Below are 19,052 nucleotides of genomic sequence, written 5' to 3'. Positions count from 1 at the left end.
CACCCTTGTCATTTGGGGGTCCCGTGGGGTGGGAGCCGTGCCATAGGCACCCCCAGCTCCTGCATTTCATGCTGATTTTTCATCCTTGTTTTTCTTCTATTCCTCCTTCATCTCTTCTTAACCTTCAAGGTTTTACTGTTTCTTCCGCTACTGTTCATGATCCCCCTTACTATACCTGCCACAGAAATGATCCTTCTATCTCACCAGACATCGGAGCAGGGGGATGGTCTGCCAGATTTAATGATCACTAAGTTAGTGGCTCCCTAAGAATTGAACTCCTGGTTAAAACAGAGGCCTTTTCCTCGGCTCTAAAATCTCCCATTTGGATAATGTGACAGGTGTCCTCTGTAGTACACACTGATCCATGCACGGTGTATCTGGACCATTAGCCCCCACTGGTGGATGTGTGGCCACACATCTGTGCGGGGCAGATCTTGAGGCAGCAAGTTAATAATGTTACTCACATGTAACATGATGTAATGAGATGGCCAAGACCTCAACTTCCCAATTCCTTAACTCTCAGGAACATCTGCATAGGATGTATCATTGTGTGTGTAGGATGCTTCAAACAATAGCCCCCTGGTTTTAAGTCCTTATGTGGTCTCCTACCCCTGGGGGCTGGGCTGGTCACTGAGGAGCTGTAGGGTGGCTGTTGCCCCTGTGTCACGGTGCCCAGATTACAGCAGGTGAGGCCTTGACCCTTTGCTCACAGTCAGTTCTGAGCCCCCTGAACGGTGCCACTAGGAAAGAAAAAGCAGGGGGAAAAAAAAAGATGAGAGGAAAGATCCTTTCTTTAGAGGTTGGAGCAGAGTGAGCTCAGTGGCCCAGAGGAAGGCAGGCTAGAGACAGCCCAAGGACCATCTTTGCCCACTGGCTGCCCGGGAAAGCAAAGGTAGCTCGCCACTGGGAAGAAGACTCTCATCTCCTCTCCTCCCACCCCCAGCATCCAAGTCCTCTTGTTGGGCCCTGACCCATGCTGAGGCACCTTCATGGCCTTGATGGCATCTCCCCAGAAGGGAGGCTGCCCCTCTGACATTGACAAGTCTGGGTCTTAGAGTAGGATGCGAAGTGGGAAGCTGGGGGAGCATTTACTTCATACTTTCAGAGATATAGAGTAACCAGTCTGCTTTCTATACAACCAAGAGTTGCCTAGGACGGGGCCTCTCAGAATTTCGCGTGCATGGGAATCACTGGGGATTTTTTGTCCTTTTGGATTGATTTGGAAGGTCTAGGGTGGGATTCTGCATCTCTTGTGAGTTCTTAGGTGGTGCTGGTGCTGCTGGTGCTGCTAGTGCTGCTAGTCCATAAGCCAACCACCCTTTGAGTAACAAGAGCCTGCACCGTTCCCTAGGTCCTCTGCACCATCTGAATTAGCCCGTCAGTTTGTATGTGCTTTTGATGTGCTTCAGGGGACTTGAAAAACATTTAAGAAGATCACATATTCCCCTTATTATCTTGCCTGTAAACTAAGTGGTTATATTAACTCTTCATGGAGAATGTGAAGATAAAAATAAGTATAATTGGTAATTTAGAGTGAGACCTAGCTCTAGTTTTAAGAAAATGAAGGGACAGTCAGAGGTAATGTGATCCAGGCCTCAGCTTGGTGCTGCTTGAGAGAACTTGGGAATTGAGAAGGTTTTCATGAGGAGGGGAACTCTGTGCCACGGTGGCACAGCAGTTTCTAGGAGGGCTGTTACCCTGTGCATCACTGGGTGAGAAGGGCTGTGAACTTGGACTCTGGGTGCCATCTCTCTGTGGATCTTCTGCTTTGTCTTGTCCCACTGCGCTTTTTGTTCTTCATTCCTCTTTCCCCGGCGTGAAAGAGAAGTTGAGGTGGGATAGGGAGAGGGTTGGGGAGTAGAGGTGGGAAAAAGAATTGCCTTTTGGACTTAGTCTTTCTTCTCTTTTCTTCTTGCCTTGCAGAGTTATTTTTGATGTTCCATGATTCCCCACCAGGCAATCCAAGCATTTCCTCCTGGGACCCCCTCCATGTTCAGGGTCTAAGACCCAGAATGAGTTTCTCCAGCCAGATGGCCACTTTATGGAAAGGATACAGGGTCCCCCAGACCCCTCCTCTAGCTCAGCAGCAGCTGGGGTCTGGCTCCTTTCAGAGACACTACACTTCCCATGCAGACTCAGATGCCAACTCAAAGTGCCTTAGCCCAGGTTCCTGGGCTCCTGCTGCCCCCTCAGGACCCCAGCTAACCTCAGAACAACTAACTCATGTGAACTCGGAAGGACGGGCAGCTATGGTAGATGTGGGCAGGAAGCCAGACACAGAGCGGGTGGCTGTGGCTTCAGCCGTGGTCCTCCTGGGACCCGTAGCCTTCAAGCTTGTCCAGCAGAACCAGCTCAAGAAAGGAGATGCCCTGGTGGTGGCCCAGCTGGCTGGAGTCCAGGCAGCCAAGGTGACCAGCCAGCTGATCCCTCTGTGCCACCACGTGGCCCTGAGCCACGTCCAGGTGCAGCTGGAGCTGGACAGCACGCACCATGCCGTGAAGATCCAAGCATCTTGCCGGGCTCGGGGCCCCACCGGGGTGGAGATGGAGGCCCTGACCTCTGCTGCAGTGGCCGCCCTCACCCTGTATGACATGTGCAAGGCTGTCAGCAGGGACATCGTGTTGGAGGAGATCAAGCTCATTAGCAAGACTGGCGGTCAGCGGGGGGACTTCCATCGGGCTTAGCACCTGCCCTTCTCACCCATGGCCCACCCAGGCCTGGAGCTGGGATGCAATGTAGGCTGAGGGAAAGACGTCAGGTTCCTTTAATCACAGTCACTGTTTACCTTGAGCAGTAAACCCGAAGTCAGCCTGCTCTACTACTAACAAGCCTGCTGCTAGATGATCTCTAATGACCAATGGGGCTTCCTTTCATAGGGAGGATACCAGCAGGCCCTTAAGCCTTCCAGGACACTAAGGTCATGGGAGCGGGACTGCAACAAGCAATGCCAGATAACTGAGAAATCATGTTCTTTGTGGACTATTTCAGACAACCAGGTTCTGACAGTCCAGCCTGGAACTTTTCCTTCTCATTTTGGGTTTTCTCTTCTCCTACTTTCCTGGGGAGAGATTAAGGGCTCATTAAGCAGAGGAGCCCACTTTGAGGAGAGCAAAGCACAAGCTTGCCTGAAGAATGGATCCCAACTTCTCCCCAGCAGCTCTGCCTCCCTAAGTAAGTCTGTGAAGCCACAGCCCTGCCCTGTCCTGACTTCATCTCTCCTTCTGCCCAAGTCTGTGTCCCATCAGACTTGCAGCCTTTCAGCTTAACAGTTGCCCGGTCCTGCCAGCCCCTTTTCTTCAGGCCCCCCTCCTCCGAAACAGGATGTGCACACGTGGGCCATAGCCCTAAGGACTCCTGCCGGACCACACGGCCCACATCTGGCCCTGTTCACGGCTGTTCCACCCACCCCTCTTTATTCTGGAGCATATTCGGGAAAGAAGAGTTGATGATAGATTGCCTTCGCCCTCACAGCGCACAAATAAAGCCACGATGCCAACTTTGCAGATGCAAGAATGAAGACACTGTGGGTAGGGCACTGGGCTGCTGCAGTTTCATAGGGAAGGCTGCACCTATCAACCCTATCCCAAGACACATTCCCCTGAGGGAAGAAGAGGAGGGACCTGGAAAGGCCTAAGGGCATATTCTCTGTATAGCCCCACTATGGGAGAAGAAAGTGGAGTAGGGGGTATAGAAATGCACCATCTGAGGGAAATTTTTTGTCAGGTGGTGGCCAGGGGTGTTCAAAGCTGATTGCTTGCATCACCAGCTATTAGAGATCAGAGAGGGCAATTAGAGGCTCCTGGCTCTCACATCCCACACACACACACAGTTCTGGCCTGCTGGGCTCTCTAACTTGGATGTCTTTGAGTCCTCTAGTGCCCCCTGCCTGCCTCCCCTCTGCCCTATGCCAAGGTGTGCTGGCAAATATTTAACAACCAACTCTCTGGAAAAGAATTTCTGTGATACAAATACTCCCATGTTGAATAATTTCAAGCTACCAGTATGTCAAATGGCTTGCAAAATTCCTGAAAATGTAAACAATTGGTTCTCACAGAGCTGGTACAAGCTGGCTCCAGCACACCACTCTCAGCCCACCCCAGATCCCCTCATAGGAAGAAGGCACAAGTTTTTAAAGGCAGAGTGGGTAGGGATGGTATGAATTTAATATTTTTTAGTATTACAATATATTCTTATAAAAAAGGTGCAAGTGAAAAAGGACACTGTAGATTTTGTCCATTAGCCTCATTTGTCATCTGAGGCAGCTGGTGAGAACAGCCTTGGTGTGAAGGCATCCCTGGTAGTGGTCAGGGGAGATAGTCACAGCTCCCCAGTTGGTGGAAATGGGATGGGAGTAGGGAGAGGCTGGACCAGACCCTTCCCTATTCACCTGGAGAATTTTCTCCCACTGCCCTAAACACTTTATTTCCATCGCAGGGGAGAAAGGCTGCTGAGAAGGTTGTGTTAGGTTGACGATGAATTTTACATTGGCCACAAAATTAGCTGGAGAAACTTATCTAAAGGTGGCAGAAGTGGTAGGGAGGGCATGAAAAAAGCAAGACCAAGAAACATTGAGGCTAAAACATATTAAGGACCAGCTCAGCTACCCCGACTGGGCACCAGCCCCTTCTTACTCAGTTGAGTATGAGTCCATGGTCCAAGGCACTGTTGGAGATCTGGCTACAGTGGCATCTAGCACCAGAGCCACTGGCCAGATCTAGAAAATAAATAGAAAAATACCTTTTAGAGAAGGCTGGGCTCTGGAACAACGTATTTGTGTCCTCTGTCAAGAGTTGAACCAAATTCTGCTTTTCTGAAGATCAAGTGTGTCTTGAACAGCTTCCTTTTCTTTCCAGGTGCGTACCCAGTCTTCCGTGGTGGGTGGGAATGCCAGACATGCTTGTGGAGCCCTCCCCTATTCCCTGCCCGAGGGGGTTAGGTTGACATCAGCCTGGTCAGTTTGGGAGAGGGCCTTTAGAGGCCTCACCCACAACCTCCCATCTTCCCCAATGCTTGTCTTGCAGTGGGAGCTCTTGGGGCTGCAGATGGGTATAGCCAAACTCTCTGCAGCTGTTCTGCCTGGAAGCCTTCATCTTGCCCTCACCTGGGTTCCAGGATGGCCTCTTCACACCTGTGTCAGTCAGGCTTGCACTTGCTCACATCCCTCCCACCAGAACACACACGCTGCCCGCCCCCTCAAACCAACGCACATGCTGGGCTCACCAACCCTGTGTTTCTTCCCCCTGCAGCTACTACAGTCCCAGCCCCAGGAGTTGGATGCAAGTGAAAGGCAGAAGATAGGCAGCTGAGAGTAGGCCCAGCTCACCGGTCTCCACTGGCAATAACCCTGAGCCGGGGATTAGGTTGGAAAGTGAGAAACACGGGGAAGGGCAGAAGGGCCAAGAGCTGGTTGGGCCAGTCTCAAAGAGGATGAAAGGCCAACTTGGAGTGTGGTATTGAATAAGAGCCTTGAGGGAGTTTTAGAAAAACCTTGTCTAGATACAGCCATCCCATCCACGAAGGCCAGCACGAGATGGACAAAATGGAAGGTAGGAGTGGATGGGAGGACCAGAAGGAGCCCCTCGCAAGTCGGGCTGAAGAACCAAATTGGGTACCAGAGGTGGGGTGGCCCCCCTCTCAGCCTTCCTCCTTGGCACCTTCAGGTGATGTGCTCCCCAGAGGATGTCAGCCTTCCTCCTCCATCCCCATCTCCCCAGTTTCCCTTGCCTGCTCTGCTGTTTGCCCCATCCGAACGCCTGAGAGGAGGGGCCACCCTTAGAGACAGCATGTTAATGTGGAGGGCAGCTCTGGCCCTCAGACCTCTCAGGAACCAACTCTCCAATGCCAGTGGACACATGGTTCCAAGTGGCCACCTGCAGGCTGGACAGAGGCCGCTGTGGCTTCTGCCTTGAGGCTAGTGTTAGAGAAGGGGTGGGAGGGCCTGAGCGATTTATATGAAGTAGAGAGCTGTGGGATGGAGCTAAGCATTCAAGTGCTGCCCTCTGCTGAGGGGCTATAGGGGACTCCAAGGCAACATTTGAGGTCACTGTCTGGCTTCACAACAATGGCCAGGTGTCCAGGAGATGGGGAGATGCCCAAAAGGCATGAGGTGTGGTGATGAATGAGGTCTGTCTTGAGCCCCTCGCCAGATTCATCAAGCACCTGGTAGTGAGCCATAGCTGTGGAAACCCAAGGTGAGTCTTCTAGGACTGTGGATTAGTAGACAGGATGGAGGTGACGGTAGAGAAGGAAGGGAAAGATACTTAAGACATGCAGGGAGAGGCCAGAGGACTTGTGACATGGGAAACAGACACTGCTACTCTGTCCTGATGGCATTGGTCCCTGCATCATCCTTCCAACATTGACTATTTTCTGGAACCTACCAGAGCTGATCTAACTAGAATATATAATGCCTCCTCTGTTTCCATTCAAGAGGAAAGTTTGCCCCCAGGTCAATGTTCTGTTGAGTCTCCCCTTGAGAGACGGGAGTCTGGATTCCCTCACCAGATTCCCTCTCAGGGGCTCCCTCCATCATTACTCCCCGTGCTACACAGGAAATCTGGACAAGGCTGTGGACCTCTCCAGTCTATATCTGGAACTGTTCTGTGCCAGCACATGGGTGCCCATGGTAGGGCATGGGGAGCAGGGCCCCTTCAGCCTGGGGCTACCTGGCCTGAGGCCCTCCAGGGATGTCCAACTCAGCCTCAGAATAATCCCTGGGGCCAGGGCACAGAAGGAATCGTGTGAAGGGGAGATGAGAGGAGCCCCTTAAGGTAAGCGTGGGGAGACACCTGGTCCAGCCACACACAGCCCCCCATCCCAGGACCCAGCCCAGGGCTCTAAACCAAGCACCAAATGGTTTAAATATCACCACCTCCTCCACTCAGCCCCATTCTCACCCATCCCTGTCTCCCGGCCTCCTGTGTGGCTAGTTCCCCAGGTCAATAATTTAGCCGGTTTATTGCCCGCTCCCGGGTGACTTCCAGGGCCTGGCTCCCTGATCGCTTGCGGCTGCGCTTGAGCTTGCATAAGTCCTTGTCGAAGACCTCCCCAGAGCGCAGGGCTGACACCAGGTCATCAAACTCGCCTCCCTCCTCCAGTGAGCTGCCCGCAGCCAGGACCTTCCGCTGCCGCTGCCACCGCTCACGTTCCCTCTGCTCCTTCAGCTGCAGGTGGGGGGCCAGAGATAGGAACCCTCTCAGGGAGAGGCGCTGAAGCCAGGGCAGCCCCCCCAGCCCTGGGCTAACTCCTAGGCCGTGGTCATGCTGCCTGCCTGTATCTGTTGGCCCCACTTTCCTCCTGCCTAGGACATACAGGCTCCCCGTTTCACACCACTCTCTTCCCTCAGGCTGGGAAGAAGTTTCTCTTTCCTGGGGCTGACATCCACCCCCTATGGTGTTCCTCAGTTCCTCAGTCCCTGCCCTCCTCCCACACACCCCAGTTTGGGGGTGTTCTCCCCAAGTGGCACCCCTGTCTCCCCTCAGTCCCAGGCCTGGCACGGCCCCTCACCATGGCTTCCATGCGCGCCCGCCGCTCCTCCTCCTCCTTCCTCCTCCTCATGGCCTCTAGATCCTGCCGGGCCTCTGAGAAGGCCTGCAAGAAGGTATCAAAGATGCCAAAGAATTCGTCTGGCTGCATCTTGCTGTCATGCTCCCCGAAGTGCATCAAGGCCTTGGCGAACTGTCAAGGGAGAGAACAGGATTGGTGGAGAGTGCCCTGGAGCATGCTGGGCTCAGCCCCTGAGGTTAGCTTGGTTCTAGCCAGAGCAGAGCCCAGTGCAAGGCTGGGGACTGTTGGCACAGGGGGCAGGGCTGGAAGAGGTGAGAAGACGCCCCCATCATCATTGCGATCAGAGACAAGGCTAAGGAGAGGCAGGTAAAGAGTTGGGCTCACTCACAGTCCACCTTAGAGCCACCCCTGGGTCTGTAAGGGGTAGGCATGCGATCAGGGGTATAGACCTTGGGAAGCCCTTCCTGAGGTCAGGAAGAGCCTGGCAGAACTTCAGAGATCCTCTAGTTCTCAGGTTAATAACCCCTCTGTGCCTCAGCTTCCTCCTCTGTCAAATGGGAATAATAGAATCTACATCATAGTGGTGTTGGGGGGTTAGAGGAGTTGGTGGCTATAAAACAGTGGCTATACTTACATATGCCAGGCACTGTTCTGACTTACTGAGAGCTACCATTGTTAATTCAACCCACTCAGTGTCCTCTAAGAAAGATCTCACTACTCAAAGTGTGCTTCATGGACTAGCAGCAGGTTCACCTCCTGTTAGAAATGCAGAATCTCAGACCCCAGGCCTCCTAAATGAGAATCCATGTTTTAATAAGACCCCCATACATGAGGTCTATGGGCACATTAGTGTGAGAAGCAGATAGAGAGGCATAGTAATCATGTCCACCGCTGAGCTGTGCTGTCAGATTCTATCACTTACAGCTGGGCAATCTTGGGCAAGTTACTTAGCATCTCTGATTTTAGCGTTCATATCTGTCAAATGGGAAATAACCTTTCAACAAACCCATAAGGTAGGTGGTGACAAATCATTAAAACACTTAACATGGTGCCTGATATCTGATAAATGGACCATGATCTTTGCGGTATGTGGTTATCATTGCTTGTCTTGTTAAGAGTGAGGAAATGGTTTTCTCTCAAAGCTCTGTAACTCTGGGTTTGTCCCTCCTGGGCTGTCTATGGTAGGAATGGGTGAAGGAGCTTGTTTAGATAAGGCTGGGTTGGCAAGCAGTGGGGGTTGGGGCACTCTTACCTTGTCCCTGGCCTCATTTAACTGGTCCTCCAGCTCGGAGAAGCTGAAGCTGGACACCGTGATGAAGTCGCTCATGACGGGGACAAACTTGTCACTGGGCTCCCGTACCTGGCGCCTCTGATATTCCAGCTCCTGAGGAGGGTGGGTGAAGTGCTGCTTAGACTGGTGCCAAGATGAGAGTCAGGGGTGCAGGGATCACCACATCTCCCCTCCTTGTCACTCACGGGACATTGAGCCCTTTGGAAGAGGGAACACCCTGCGTCTCAAAGTTCTAAGGATGGCAAAGACTATGAGCATTAGCAGCCAGCCCACCCTGCCATCTTTCTTTCTCTAGAGCACTGAGACCCAACGTGTCACCTGGGGCCAGCAGCAGCACCTGGGAAATTATGAGAAATACAGACTCTCAGACCCACAGGATCAGAAGCTGCATTTTAACAAGACTCATCTTTACAAGACTCCAGGTGACTCATGCACAAATTAAAGAGACATTTTTCTAAAGCTTCCAGCTGATTCAGAGGCTGCTGGTCCATGTACCACACTTTGAGTAGCACTTAACAGGACTATAAAATCGTAAATTTGGAAAATCATCTTCCCCCACCATAGTGGCAACAAAATGTTCTTTGTCATCCTTAATCTCAGTCTCTAAAGTCCATTCTCCCCTTACCCACTGCCTGTCTCCACAGTGAAGACGGGAAGGGTCTCTTGTTCCTAGGTGTGGGGAACAAGACTTAGAGACATCCCCATACTGGGCCAGTCTGGCTCACTTCCCCACTCCTCTACTGGTGTTTTGTGGAAGGCTAGAGCCAGAGATAGTATCAGCCGAGAAGCCATCAGAACAGAAATGGTGGGAATAAGAGACCTGGGTCCTCCACTGGCCCAGGAAAGAGGCAGAAAGACATCAGGAAGAATCTTCTGGGGACATCGGTCCCGCTGCCACATTGTGTGCTTCCTGCCCCTAGCTGGCAGTCAAGGGATGAGGATTCTCTTTCCCATGCACTTGAATCCAGTGTAGGCATGGGTCAGATGTATGGTTTATTCCACTCCACTGCCAAATAGACACCGAATTAGACAGTAACATGGGTATAGTCTTAGATAATCCCCTTTAAAAGGCTCAAACTTAAGCCCCAGTAATCCAGTTATCCTTTGGAAGGGCTGACCCTGTGCTAGAAGCTGTACTGTACCCATTGTGCCTGTTGTTTTTTGCCCCTGTGTAGGAGTTTAGGGTGCAGTGACGAACAGTGTTTGCCTACAGCAGCCCTCACCCAGGTAGGCATTGACGAGGTACTCACCACCTCCACCGCTCTCAGGCCCCTCCTGAGGTTGCCCACCTCTTTCTCCAGCTCTGCTAGGCTGTGAGGAGACACAGAGGGAAGGGAATGAGGACCATCAGCTCCCGCCTTGAGGTGCTAAAGCTGGTTCAGGGAGAGGGCAGAGCCAAGCACAGTGGCCTGGGTTCCAGCCCTGGTGTGGCCATTGATGTTGGCCCTGACAAAGCACCTCCCCTTCATGCCTCTGTCTGTGCATCCATAAATTAACAAGGTGAAACCTGCATTCTATAGATCTTTCCAGGTCAGAAATGTCATGCTGCAATAGCAGAAGATTTCCAACCTGTGGCCTCTGACTTAGACCTATTTATTTTTATTAGTACCAGGTAATGCTTATAAACTCTTTATGTGATCCTGCAAGCAATAGCATTCGATACCAGTGAGCTATTTACCACTATGTTTCTAGTTTTCCTGGAGATGACATCTATCAGCCTAGATGTTCATGTCTGATTTCTTGCCTAGCAGATGCTGTTGGTGCCCCACCCACATTTCCTTGGACCATCCACTGTAGGGCATGGCCCCAACTCTTCCAACTGTATGCACACTCTTTTTGAGACCAACTGTACCTGTGGCCAGAGAGTTATTCCCTGCCCCTGCAGAGCTCCTCGGCCAATTACTGAGAGGAGATGCTCTCTGATTGCCCCAGCAACCTTGCCCTTTGGGTGGGAAAACTGAAGTAAGTATTCCACACCGTTTCCCAGAATTCCTCATGGGGTTAAGCACCAATTGCCTGTGAGTGGTAACTGGCTTAATAATGTTTGTTACTGGCATTCTTTCTATCTCTGGCTCACTTCCCCATTCTTCTACTGGTATTTTCTGGAAGCATCTCTGAAATAAGGATTTAAGAGCAAATTGTCTTTGTTTGGTTTTCCCAGAAGCAGACCCTGAGACATGGCCCATTCCTACTCAGCCTGAGGCAGGATAGGTAGTCAAGGAAGTGAGCACTTCTCAGAACACAGCAGCTGTGGTGGTGCCCATGCAGTCAACACAATAAACCTCAGCATTCGCATTGTAATTGAGCTCATTCAAGCAAAGCTATCTGCAGTGGGGACTTTCCCCTCTAGAAAGCATGCACATTTTGATTTTACCTATCCTCAAACTGGCCCTTTGCTCATTATATAATAGTAAGGAAACATACCCCTAGGTGGAGATTTAAGATGCTAATGAGACATGCGATGTATGAAAAAGCACGCACAGCTACTACACATGTGCACCCAGAGGACCACTCAGAGCTTGCTTCCTAATAACACCTCTTCCCACCTCTTTATGAATAATCGTGTAAATGTCCCATAATGGGAGTCTTCCTAGTGCCAGTCTTGGCTGTCTCATCCTTACAAGCAGCCTGCCCTGAATCCTCTCTCTCTCAGGGTGTACTGTCTATTCTGCACCTAACTTACAAGATATTCTTCTTCTTTTGCAATACATTGTTCTATGCTAAACCCCCTTTGCTGTGTGTCTGTTTAAATTCTTTTGAACTCAGAGGAACCGAGGTCTCACACAAGCCATCATCAAGCCCAGAGTAGACCCCAAAAGAGGAAAGTAAGACAAGAATGAGGGTCATCATGGGAAGAAGGAAGTCTTGGAGAGAACCCTCACTTGACTTTGGCAGCTTCTGGAAGATGCTGCAGCTCTGAAGGCATGTTCAGAATATCAGGAAAATGCTTCTCCAGGATCATGATCAGGTAATGGAGCAGAGAGATGTTTCTGTGGACAAAAGTCAGGTCAGTGGTAAGTGACAGAGGAAACTGGGCACGAAGGTCAGAGGGAAACTAGGATGGAGTGTTAAGAGAAAGGGGTGGTGAGTCTTAGGATGAGTCTTAGGGTGAGATAGATACCAAGGAAGTGGCCGGGAAGGGAGGTCCTCACCTGTCGATGCTGGACTTGGTGTCAGCGATCTTGTTGAGGCTGGCCACCCGGAACCCGTAGGCGCCCCCACGCTGCCCTTTGTTCATGAAGTTGCCTATGGCCAGGATGACCTCTAGCATCTGTCTTAGACGCTTGCTGCGGACCAGCTCCCGGGAGGCCAACAGGATGGCTGGGAGAGGAGGCACAGGTCAGAGCCCTGCATGGGCTAGGCAGGGCAGCAGTTCCCATTGCACCCCAGGAAGATGCCACCGCAAAGTTCAGAAAAGGGGCTGTCTCTCAGTGAGGCAGAGATTATACCCACTTCTCAGCAGACCCATCGATTTCACATTCACCCACCTCCAGGGGAAGCAGACACATTCACCAAGGCCAATTCACCAGACACCCCATTTGTAGGACATGCCAGCTCTTCTTAAGAAGACAATTTCAGAAGATCTTTTCTTACATGTATTTAAAGATTATTAAGAAGGCCAGGTGCGGTCGCTCACACCTCTAATCCCAGCACTTTGGGAGGCCGAGGCAGGGAGAGCCCTTGAGGTCAGGAGTTCAAGACCAGCCTGGCCAACATGGTGAAACCCCGTCTCTACTAAAAATACAAAAAAATTAGTCAGGTGTGGTGGCGTATGCCTATAATCCCAGCTGCTTGGGAAGCCAAAGCAAAAGAGTCACTTGAACCCAGGAGGCTGAGGCTGCAGTGAGCCAAGATTGCATCACTGCCTGGCACTCCAGCCTGGGCAACAGCATGAGACTCTGTATCAAAAAGAAAAAAGAAAAAAGAAAAAAAGATTATTCAGATATTCTTTCCATGAATATACTCATGAATATGACACTTCTACTTTTCTAAACCTAGCACTTCAGCATTTTACCTATTATGGGATTGCTTCTGCCTGTCTTGAAATACTATATTCTATTGGATTTTTTGGAAAGAAAAAAAAAATCATCAATTAATTAACATATCCTCAATTATAATATTCTATTATTTTTGTTCTATAAAATAATGGCATGCTTTTCAGTTGAGAGTGTCTAAGATTTGATGAAATAAGCTACTTGACATCCTGTTGAATGTCATTTTTAAGATTTTTCCAACCTTTGGGCATCTTAACCACTTTCCCCCAATGCTCTAAATGATATATTTGCTAGAAATACAAACTAAGCTAACAGTAACCAAAACTTCAATAATTCATTCTGCTGTGTATGCTCTGGCCCTTCCTCAGCTATGATGTCTTTATGGTGGGTGCACAGAAGGGGGACACAAATCCTAAACTGAGATTCTGTCTGCTAGTTATGGAATATGATTTTTGAATATTCAGTGTGGCAACAAAAAGACCGGATTATCCTGTGATCTATGGCTTATGCCAAACTGAACCTTCTTTAAGATGCTGCCAGGAAGATAAAATGAAAACGACTGTGCTAAAAGTTTGTAGAAAGCTTCGAACACAGTTAGAAATAAGTAACTGTTAAAAAGAAGCTATACCAGCACTTTGGGAGGCTGAGGCAGGCAGATCACCTGAGGTCAGGAGTTCGAGACCAGCCTGGGCAACACGGTGAAACCCTGTCTCTACTAAAAATACAAAAATTAGCCAGGCGTGATGGTGCACACCTGTAATCCCAGTTACTTGGGAAGCTGAGACAGGAGAACTGCTTGAACCCAGGAGACACAGGTTGCAGTGAGCCGAGATCACACCACTGCACTCCAGCCTGGATGATAGAGTGAGGCTCTGTCTCAAAATAAATAAATAAATAAATACAAAAGTTGTAAAAATGAATAGTAAGATTTGTCAGTAGCTTTTAAGTTGAACACGTACATACCCTATAACCTAAAAGCCACATTATTCTTGGTGGGTTGTTTGTAGGTTTTTAAAATTCCAAATAGAATGGGTAAATTATGGTGTATTCGTATAATGGAATAAAATGCAGAACTGAAAATGAATAACCCACTGCTACATGTAACAGTAGGGACAACTCACAACCATAATGTTGAGCAAAAGTCACCAGCATAAAATTATTCATACTATCATTCCTTTCATATAAAGTTCAAAACAGGCCAAGTGTGATAGCTCATGCCTACAATCCCAGCACTTTGGGAGGCCGAGGTGGGCAGATCACTTGGGCCCAGGAGTTTGAGACTAGCCCAGGCAACATGGTGAAACCCTGTCTCTACAAAAATACAAAAATTAGCCAGGCTGGCGGCATGTGCCTGTAGTGCCAGCTACTTGGGAGGCTGAGATGGGAGGATACCTTGAGCCCAGGAGGCAGAGGTTGCAGTGAGCCAAGATCACACCATTGCACTCCAGCCTGGGTGACAGGGCAGGACCCTGTCTCGAAAATAAGTAAAAATTTAAAAAATAAAGTTTAAAACCGATAAAACTAATCTAGCAGTCAAGATGGGTTTGAGCTTTAGAGAGGAGGGAGGGGGGTAAAGTTTGGGAGGGAGACATGAAGAAGGCTCTGGGGGGTTGGAAGCTGTATTTCTTGACCTGGGTGTTGATTACACATGTGGTTCCCTTTTTTAATTCCTCAAGTAGGACTCTTATGATTTGTGTACTTTTCTATATGCATGTTATGTTTCAAAAAAAGTTTATTTAAAAAGAATACTTGGGAAAGTTTCTGGCAATTTATATTGGTTGGGATGTTTTCTCTAAGGTTTATATGCTATTTGGAAAATCTGCAAAGGAATCCTCCTAAAAATGCTAAAATGTTGGCAAAACAGAAAATGACAAGAGTTCAAAGGAAATCAGTGTAAATGGGAAAACGCCCAGATGCAGTTCTGACATTTTAGATATATTCACAAGAATAATATATTCATGAATATATTCATAAGAATATTACATTTGCAACCATATTCATCTTGACTATATTCGGTGAATGTATTTATAATAAGAATCGGTAAATGTGGTATATTCAGCAATAAATATATTCATAAGAAGAATATATTCAAGAATTATAAGTTCATGAATATATTCATAGAAGAACTGGTAAATTTGTCAAATTTGGTGAACTGGCTTTTGGCATATGGACTCAGAACCCCTGCTGGAGTAGGAGGGGAGGTGTCAACAGCTCATCACCTAGCTGGGAAAGGCTAAATCTTAGCTCTTCCAGGAATACTTCCTGGGAGAACTGGAAGGAAGAATAAGAATCCCATCTTTGCACAATCTTCTTTTCTCCACTTACAGTCACACACACTGATCTGATTCTATAATACACAACTTTAGGCATATCTTTCCTATCTAGCTCTTAGAGGAAAGAGACCTATGTCTGGACTATACAAGGACAGCAGCCATTGCTATACAGAGCAATTATTATAGAGCAGAGCTATAGAAGAGTAGCTTTCCCCAGCAGATCTTGCTGTCCCAAACACATCTTACTCGGCTTAGCTTGATATCAAATGGAGACTCCTTTCCTGAGTATCCACTGACTAATTCTTTTTTTTTTTCTTTTTTGAGATGGAGTCTCGCTCTGTTGCCCAGGCTGGAATGCAGTGGCGCCATGTCGGCTCACTGCAAGCTCCACCTCCTGAGTTTATGCCATTTTCCTGCCTCAGCCTCCTGAATAGCTGGGACTACAGGTGCCCACCACCACACCCAGCTAATTTTTTTGTATTTTTTTTAGTAGAGACGAGGTTTCACCATGTTAGCCAGAGTAGTCTCGATCTCCTGACCTTGTGATCCGCCTGCCTTGGCCTCCCAAAGTGCTGGTATTATAGGCGTCAGCCACCGCACCCAGCCTCCACTGACTAATTCTAAGGCTCCTGGGAGCAGGAAACTGCCTGAGATTAAACCTTTCTGGTGGCTAAGCTACTCTGGTTCCAAATCTCCAAATGGCAATTGCTCACATTTGTTCCACTGACCCAAGACATAGAAATAGTTGTGCACACAGGTCTTGGGCTGAACCCATTACTTGTGCTGCATGCTCCAAAGGCAGTCTGCAGCAGGATGAAAGAAAGTTGTGAAGAAGATAAGGATTCACCCATCACCATGGCAGGAGATATGGCCAGACCTTAGAAATAGAGAGTCACTGCTGCTCTCTTTCCCTCTTGACTGATTATCTATGCTTACCACCTGCCGGTCCCTTGCTGTGTGTGTGTGTGTGTGTGTGTGTGTAGTGTGAGGGGGAACGAGATCTGATTACAGAAAATGTCTGCCTTAGCTCTGCATGCTCCACCCTATCCACAGACTCTCCCTGAAGCATCTCAATGGATTTCAGGAAGGGCTGCTCTCTGGACTGGGCATCTCAGGGAGTACTGACTGGCCCTGGTGTCCAGCAGGGGGTGCCCATGCTCTGTTCTGCCCCCAGCCTGGTAACCTCAACATCCTGGAAACAGGCTTTCTTGCTCCACTCTGCTGACCGTGTCCTCCCCACAAATGAGCCTCCCAGCCTCTCCTGCTTATTGCCTCCTGGATCCGCACGTCTCTGCACACCGTCCTGACCTCCTGCCTCTCCCGACAACTCCACGCCCCTCTCTACTCTGCCATCAGCATAGGCAGCCCCTAGGGAGTACTACGGGACAAGAGGGAAGGGACTGATTTTGAAGATCAGCATCTGCATTCCTACCCTGGTTCCACCACTCACCAGTGTCATAGGCTCGGGACATTAACATAGCCCCACTTTAGAAAGGAGAGAATGGAGGCACACGGAAATTAATAATAGCACCCACCCGTGGGATTGCTGTGATGACCAAATGAGGACCAACCAAGCAGAGTGCTTCACACAGAGCTTGGCGCGTGGTTCTCATTGAACTACAAATTTCTCATCTGGAAATGGCCTGTGTTGGAGGTGTTCCTGACTCAGAAAATCAGATGCCTCTAGAAATCAGCTTGTGCAATTTCCTACTTTCTGAATGGCTCACACTTAAACTAACGTGCCCAGAAGTCTTCTATGAGCCTAGTACCTCTCAAGTAGGGTAAAGACTGATGAGCTCAGTCCCAGCCAGGCACTGTTGTAGGTGTGGCTATTATTATCTTTTCTACCTTTCTATCCCATGCTGGGGCAGATGTCAACAGACACCCCACCTTGGAGAGCTTGCATGCTGAGGCATAAGGAACATGTCACATGGTTGGTGCATGAGCTAATATAAGCAAGTGCATATTTTTATAATAATCACCATTTTACATTTTGTCTTTGACTTTTTGCTTTTGTTTTTGGGTTGAGAATAAGAAAGGGGTTTCCCTCTGCCCCTGTTCACTGGCTCCCACCCACCCTGCCTTTTTCAATTGCCTCTCCACTCTAAGCCTCCCGCAACCCTCAGCCCTACCTTCCACTTTGGGCTTTGCCTCAGCCAGCCGCTCCTGGAATTTCTTCTTGAAGAAGAGGGCTTGCAGTCGCTGCTGGTAGTGGTCGATCCTGCAGACAAGGTGAGCCATATCTTGAGGTATCCCACCCCTATCCTGGCCAGCCCTAGCTCCCGGAGCCAGCTCCAGCCTTCTCTCAAGCCTGCCCACCTCCATCCCCGTCCTCTTGGCAAAGCCCCACCTGCCCCACTTGCCAGAACCCCACCTGCTCGAATCCCCGCCATGCCCACGGCCCCAACCTGCTCATTTCATAGAGGAAGCGGTCAGCACGGGCCATCCGCTCGATTTCATGCTTGTGCTCCTCCAGGAGGTCAATGTCACTCTTCTCTGGGATGAACTTGAGGAGCTGCAAAGAGCAGGCGCAAGTCACACAAGCAACTGGTGAGCAGCAGACATGGGGTGCGGGGTGTGAGAAGCTGTACTGACTTGGGTCAAGATGGGGAGGGTGCCTTGAAAAAGAGAGGCACTCTCGTGTGGACAGATTTGTTTCATCTGCCTGAAGGGGATGACAGGGCACCCAGCTCTGAAATTCTTTTTTCTTTTTTAAAATTAAATCTAATTTAAAAATTACCGGGAGCTGGGGCTGGCTGGTATTTATATAGAGTATTTCTTTCTTTTCTTTTTTTTTTTTAAATAGGGTCTCACTCTGTCACTCAGGCTAGAATGCAGTGGTATGATCATAGCTCACTGCAGCCATGACCACCTGGGCTGAAGCAATCCTCCCACCTCAGGTCCTAAGTAGGTGGGAATATAGGCATGTAGCACATACTGGGTTAATTTTTTTTATTTTTTTTTATTTTGTAAAGACAGGACCTCACTATGTAGTCCTGGCTGGTCTTTACCTCCCGAGCTCAAGCAATCCTCTCACTTCAGCCTCCAAAAGTGCTGAGATTATAGGTAGGAGCCACCACGTCTGGCCTAAAGTACACTGTTCTTCAATGTACAGCTCAATGATTTTTCTTTCCTTTTAAACAAACTTGAGGTATAATCTACATAAAATAAAATGCACCCATTTTAAATGTGCAGTTCAGTGACTTTTGTCAAATCTCCATCCATTGAATCATCATTCAGATTAAGATAGAGAACATTTCCATCCCCCAGGAAAGTGATTTTGCGTCACTTCAGTAAGCCATTCAAGTGAATATAGGCTCTCAACTGAATTCTAGGACCTTAGCCAGATTTGCCTGTCCTTGAACTCATGCTGTATGCTCTCTTTTATGTCTGACTTCTCCCCAGCATAATGTCTAAGGTTCATCCATGTCATAGTAGTTTATTTATTGCTGAGTAGGATTCTACTGTATGAATATACCACAGTCTACTTATTCACTTTCCTATTGATGGACAGTTGGGTTGTTCACAGTTCAGGGAATTTATAAATAAAGTTGCTATAAATAGAGTTGGCCCCTGAATAACACAGGGTTGAACTGTGCAGGACCACTTGTATGTGGATTTTCTTCCGCCTCTGCCGTCCCTGAGACAGCAAGACCAACCATTCCTCTTCCTCCTCCTCAGGGTGAAGACAATGAGGATGAAGACCTTTATGATGATCCACCTCCACTCAATGAACAGTATCTTTTAATGATTTTCTTTTTTTTTCTGATGGAGTCTCACTCTGTTGCCCAGGCTGGAGTGCAATGGCACCATCTCAGCTCACTGCAACCTCCGCCTCCTGGGTTCAAGTGATTCTCCTTCCTCAGCCTCCCAAGTAGCTGGGACTACAGGCATGCGCCACCATGCCTGGCTAATTTTTGTATTTTTAGTAAAGATGAGGTCTCACCATGCTGGCCAGGCTGGTCTTGAACTCCTGACCTCAAGTAA

The 19,052-nt window shown here is 48.9% G+C and overlaps 2 protein-coding genes and 2 long non-coding RNA genes across 14 annotated transcripts in view; 3 read left to right on the top strand and 1 right to left on the bottom strand.

Moving 5' to 3' along the window:
* The window catches only part of MOCS1 (molybdenum cofactor synthesis 1), a 34,214-nt gene extending 29,473 nt beyond the window's left edge, over window positions 1-4,741 (top strand). For 5 of the 6 annotated variants that reach the window (XM_030795788.1, XM_012496520.2, XM_004090855.3 and 2 more), the window contains one exon: window positions 1,924-3,694. In XM_030795788.1, coding sequence (XP_030651648.1) covers window positions 1,924-2,684 — 761 coding nt within the window. In that variant the 3' untranslated portion in view covers window positions 2,685-3,694. Of the gene's footprint in view, window positions 1-1,923 lie in introns of all 6 variants that reach the window. The other variant, XM_003281494.3, reaches the window with a different exon arrangement.
* The window catches only part of DAAM2 (dishevelled associated activator of morphogenesis 2), a 113,223-nt gene continuing 98,316 nt past the window's right edge, over window positions 4,146-19,052 (bottom strand). For 5 of the 6 annotated variants that reach the window (XM_030795785.1, XM_030795782.1, XM_030795783.1 and 2 more), the window contains 8 exons: window positions 17,474-17,580; window positions 17,198-17,286; window positions 11,950-12,118; window positions 11,680-11,787; window positions 10,048-10,108; window positions 8,759-8,890; window positions 7,507-7,677; window positions 4,146-7,163 (listed from right to left, as the gene is read on the bottom strand). In XM_030795785.1, coding sequence (XP_030651645.1) covers window positions 6,939-7,163; window positions 7,507-7,677; window positions 8,759-8,890; window positions 10,048-10,108; window positions 11,680-11,787; window positions 11,950-12,118; window positions 17,198-17,286; window positions 17,474-17,580 — 1,062 coding nt within the window. In that variant the 3' untranslated portion in view covers window positions 4,146-6,938. The remainder of the gene's footprint in view (window positions 7,164-7,506; window positions 7,678-8,758; window positions 8,891-10,047; window positions 10,109-11,679; window positions 11,788-11,949; window positions 12,119-17,197; window positions 17,287-17,473; window positions 17,581-19,052) is intronic. The other variant, XM_030795787.1, reaches the window with a different exon arrangement.
* Window positions 8,900-11,669, top strand: LOC115830849. Its single transcript, XR_004026356.1, has 3 exons — window positions 8,900-9,219; window positions 10,549-10,759; window positions 11,564-11,669. It is a non-coding gene; the product is annotated as an uncharacterized LOC115830849 (long non-coding RNA).
* On the top strand, window positions 17,211-18,877 carry LOC115830850. Its single transcript, XR_004026357.1, has 3 exons — window positions 17,211-17,297; window positions 17,542-17,615; window positions 18,747-18,877. It is a non-coding gene; the product is annotated as an uncharacterized LOC115830850 (long non-coding RNA).

This window comes from Nomascus leucogenys, chromosome 17 (assembly GCF_006542625.1).
Source record: "Nomascus leucogenys isolate Asia chromosome 17, Asia_NLE_v1, whole genome shotgun sequence".
NCBI lineage: Eukaryota > Metazoa > Chordata > Mammalia > Primates > Hylobatidae > Nomascus > Nomascus leucogenys.
The sequence above is the reverse complement of the archived record's forward strand: the minus strand, read 5'-3'. Positions and strand labels throughout refer to the sequence as shown.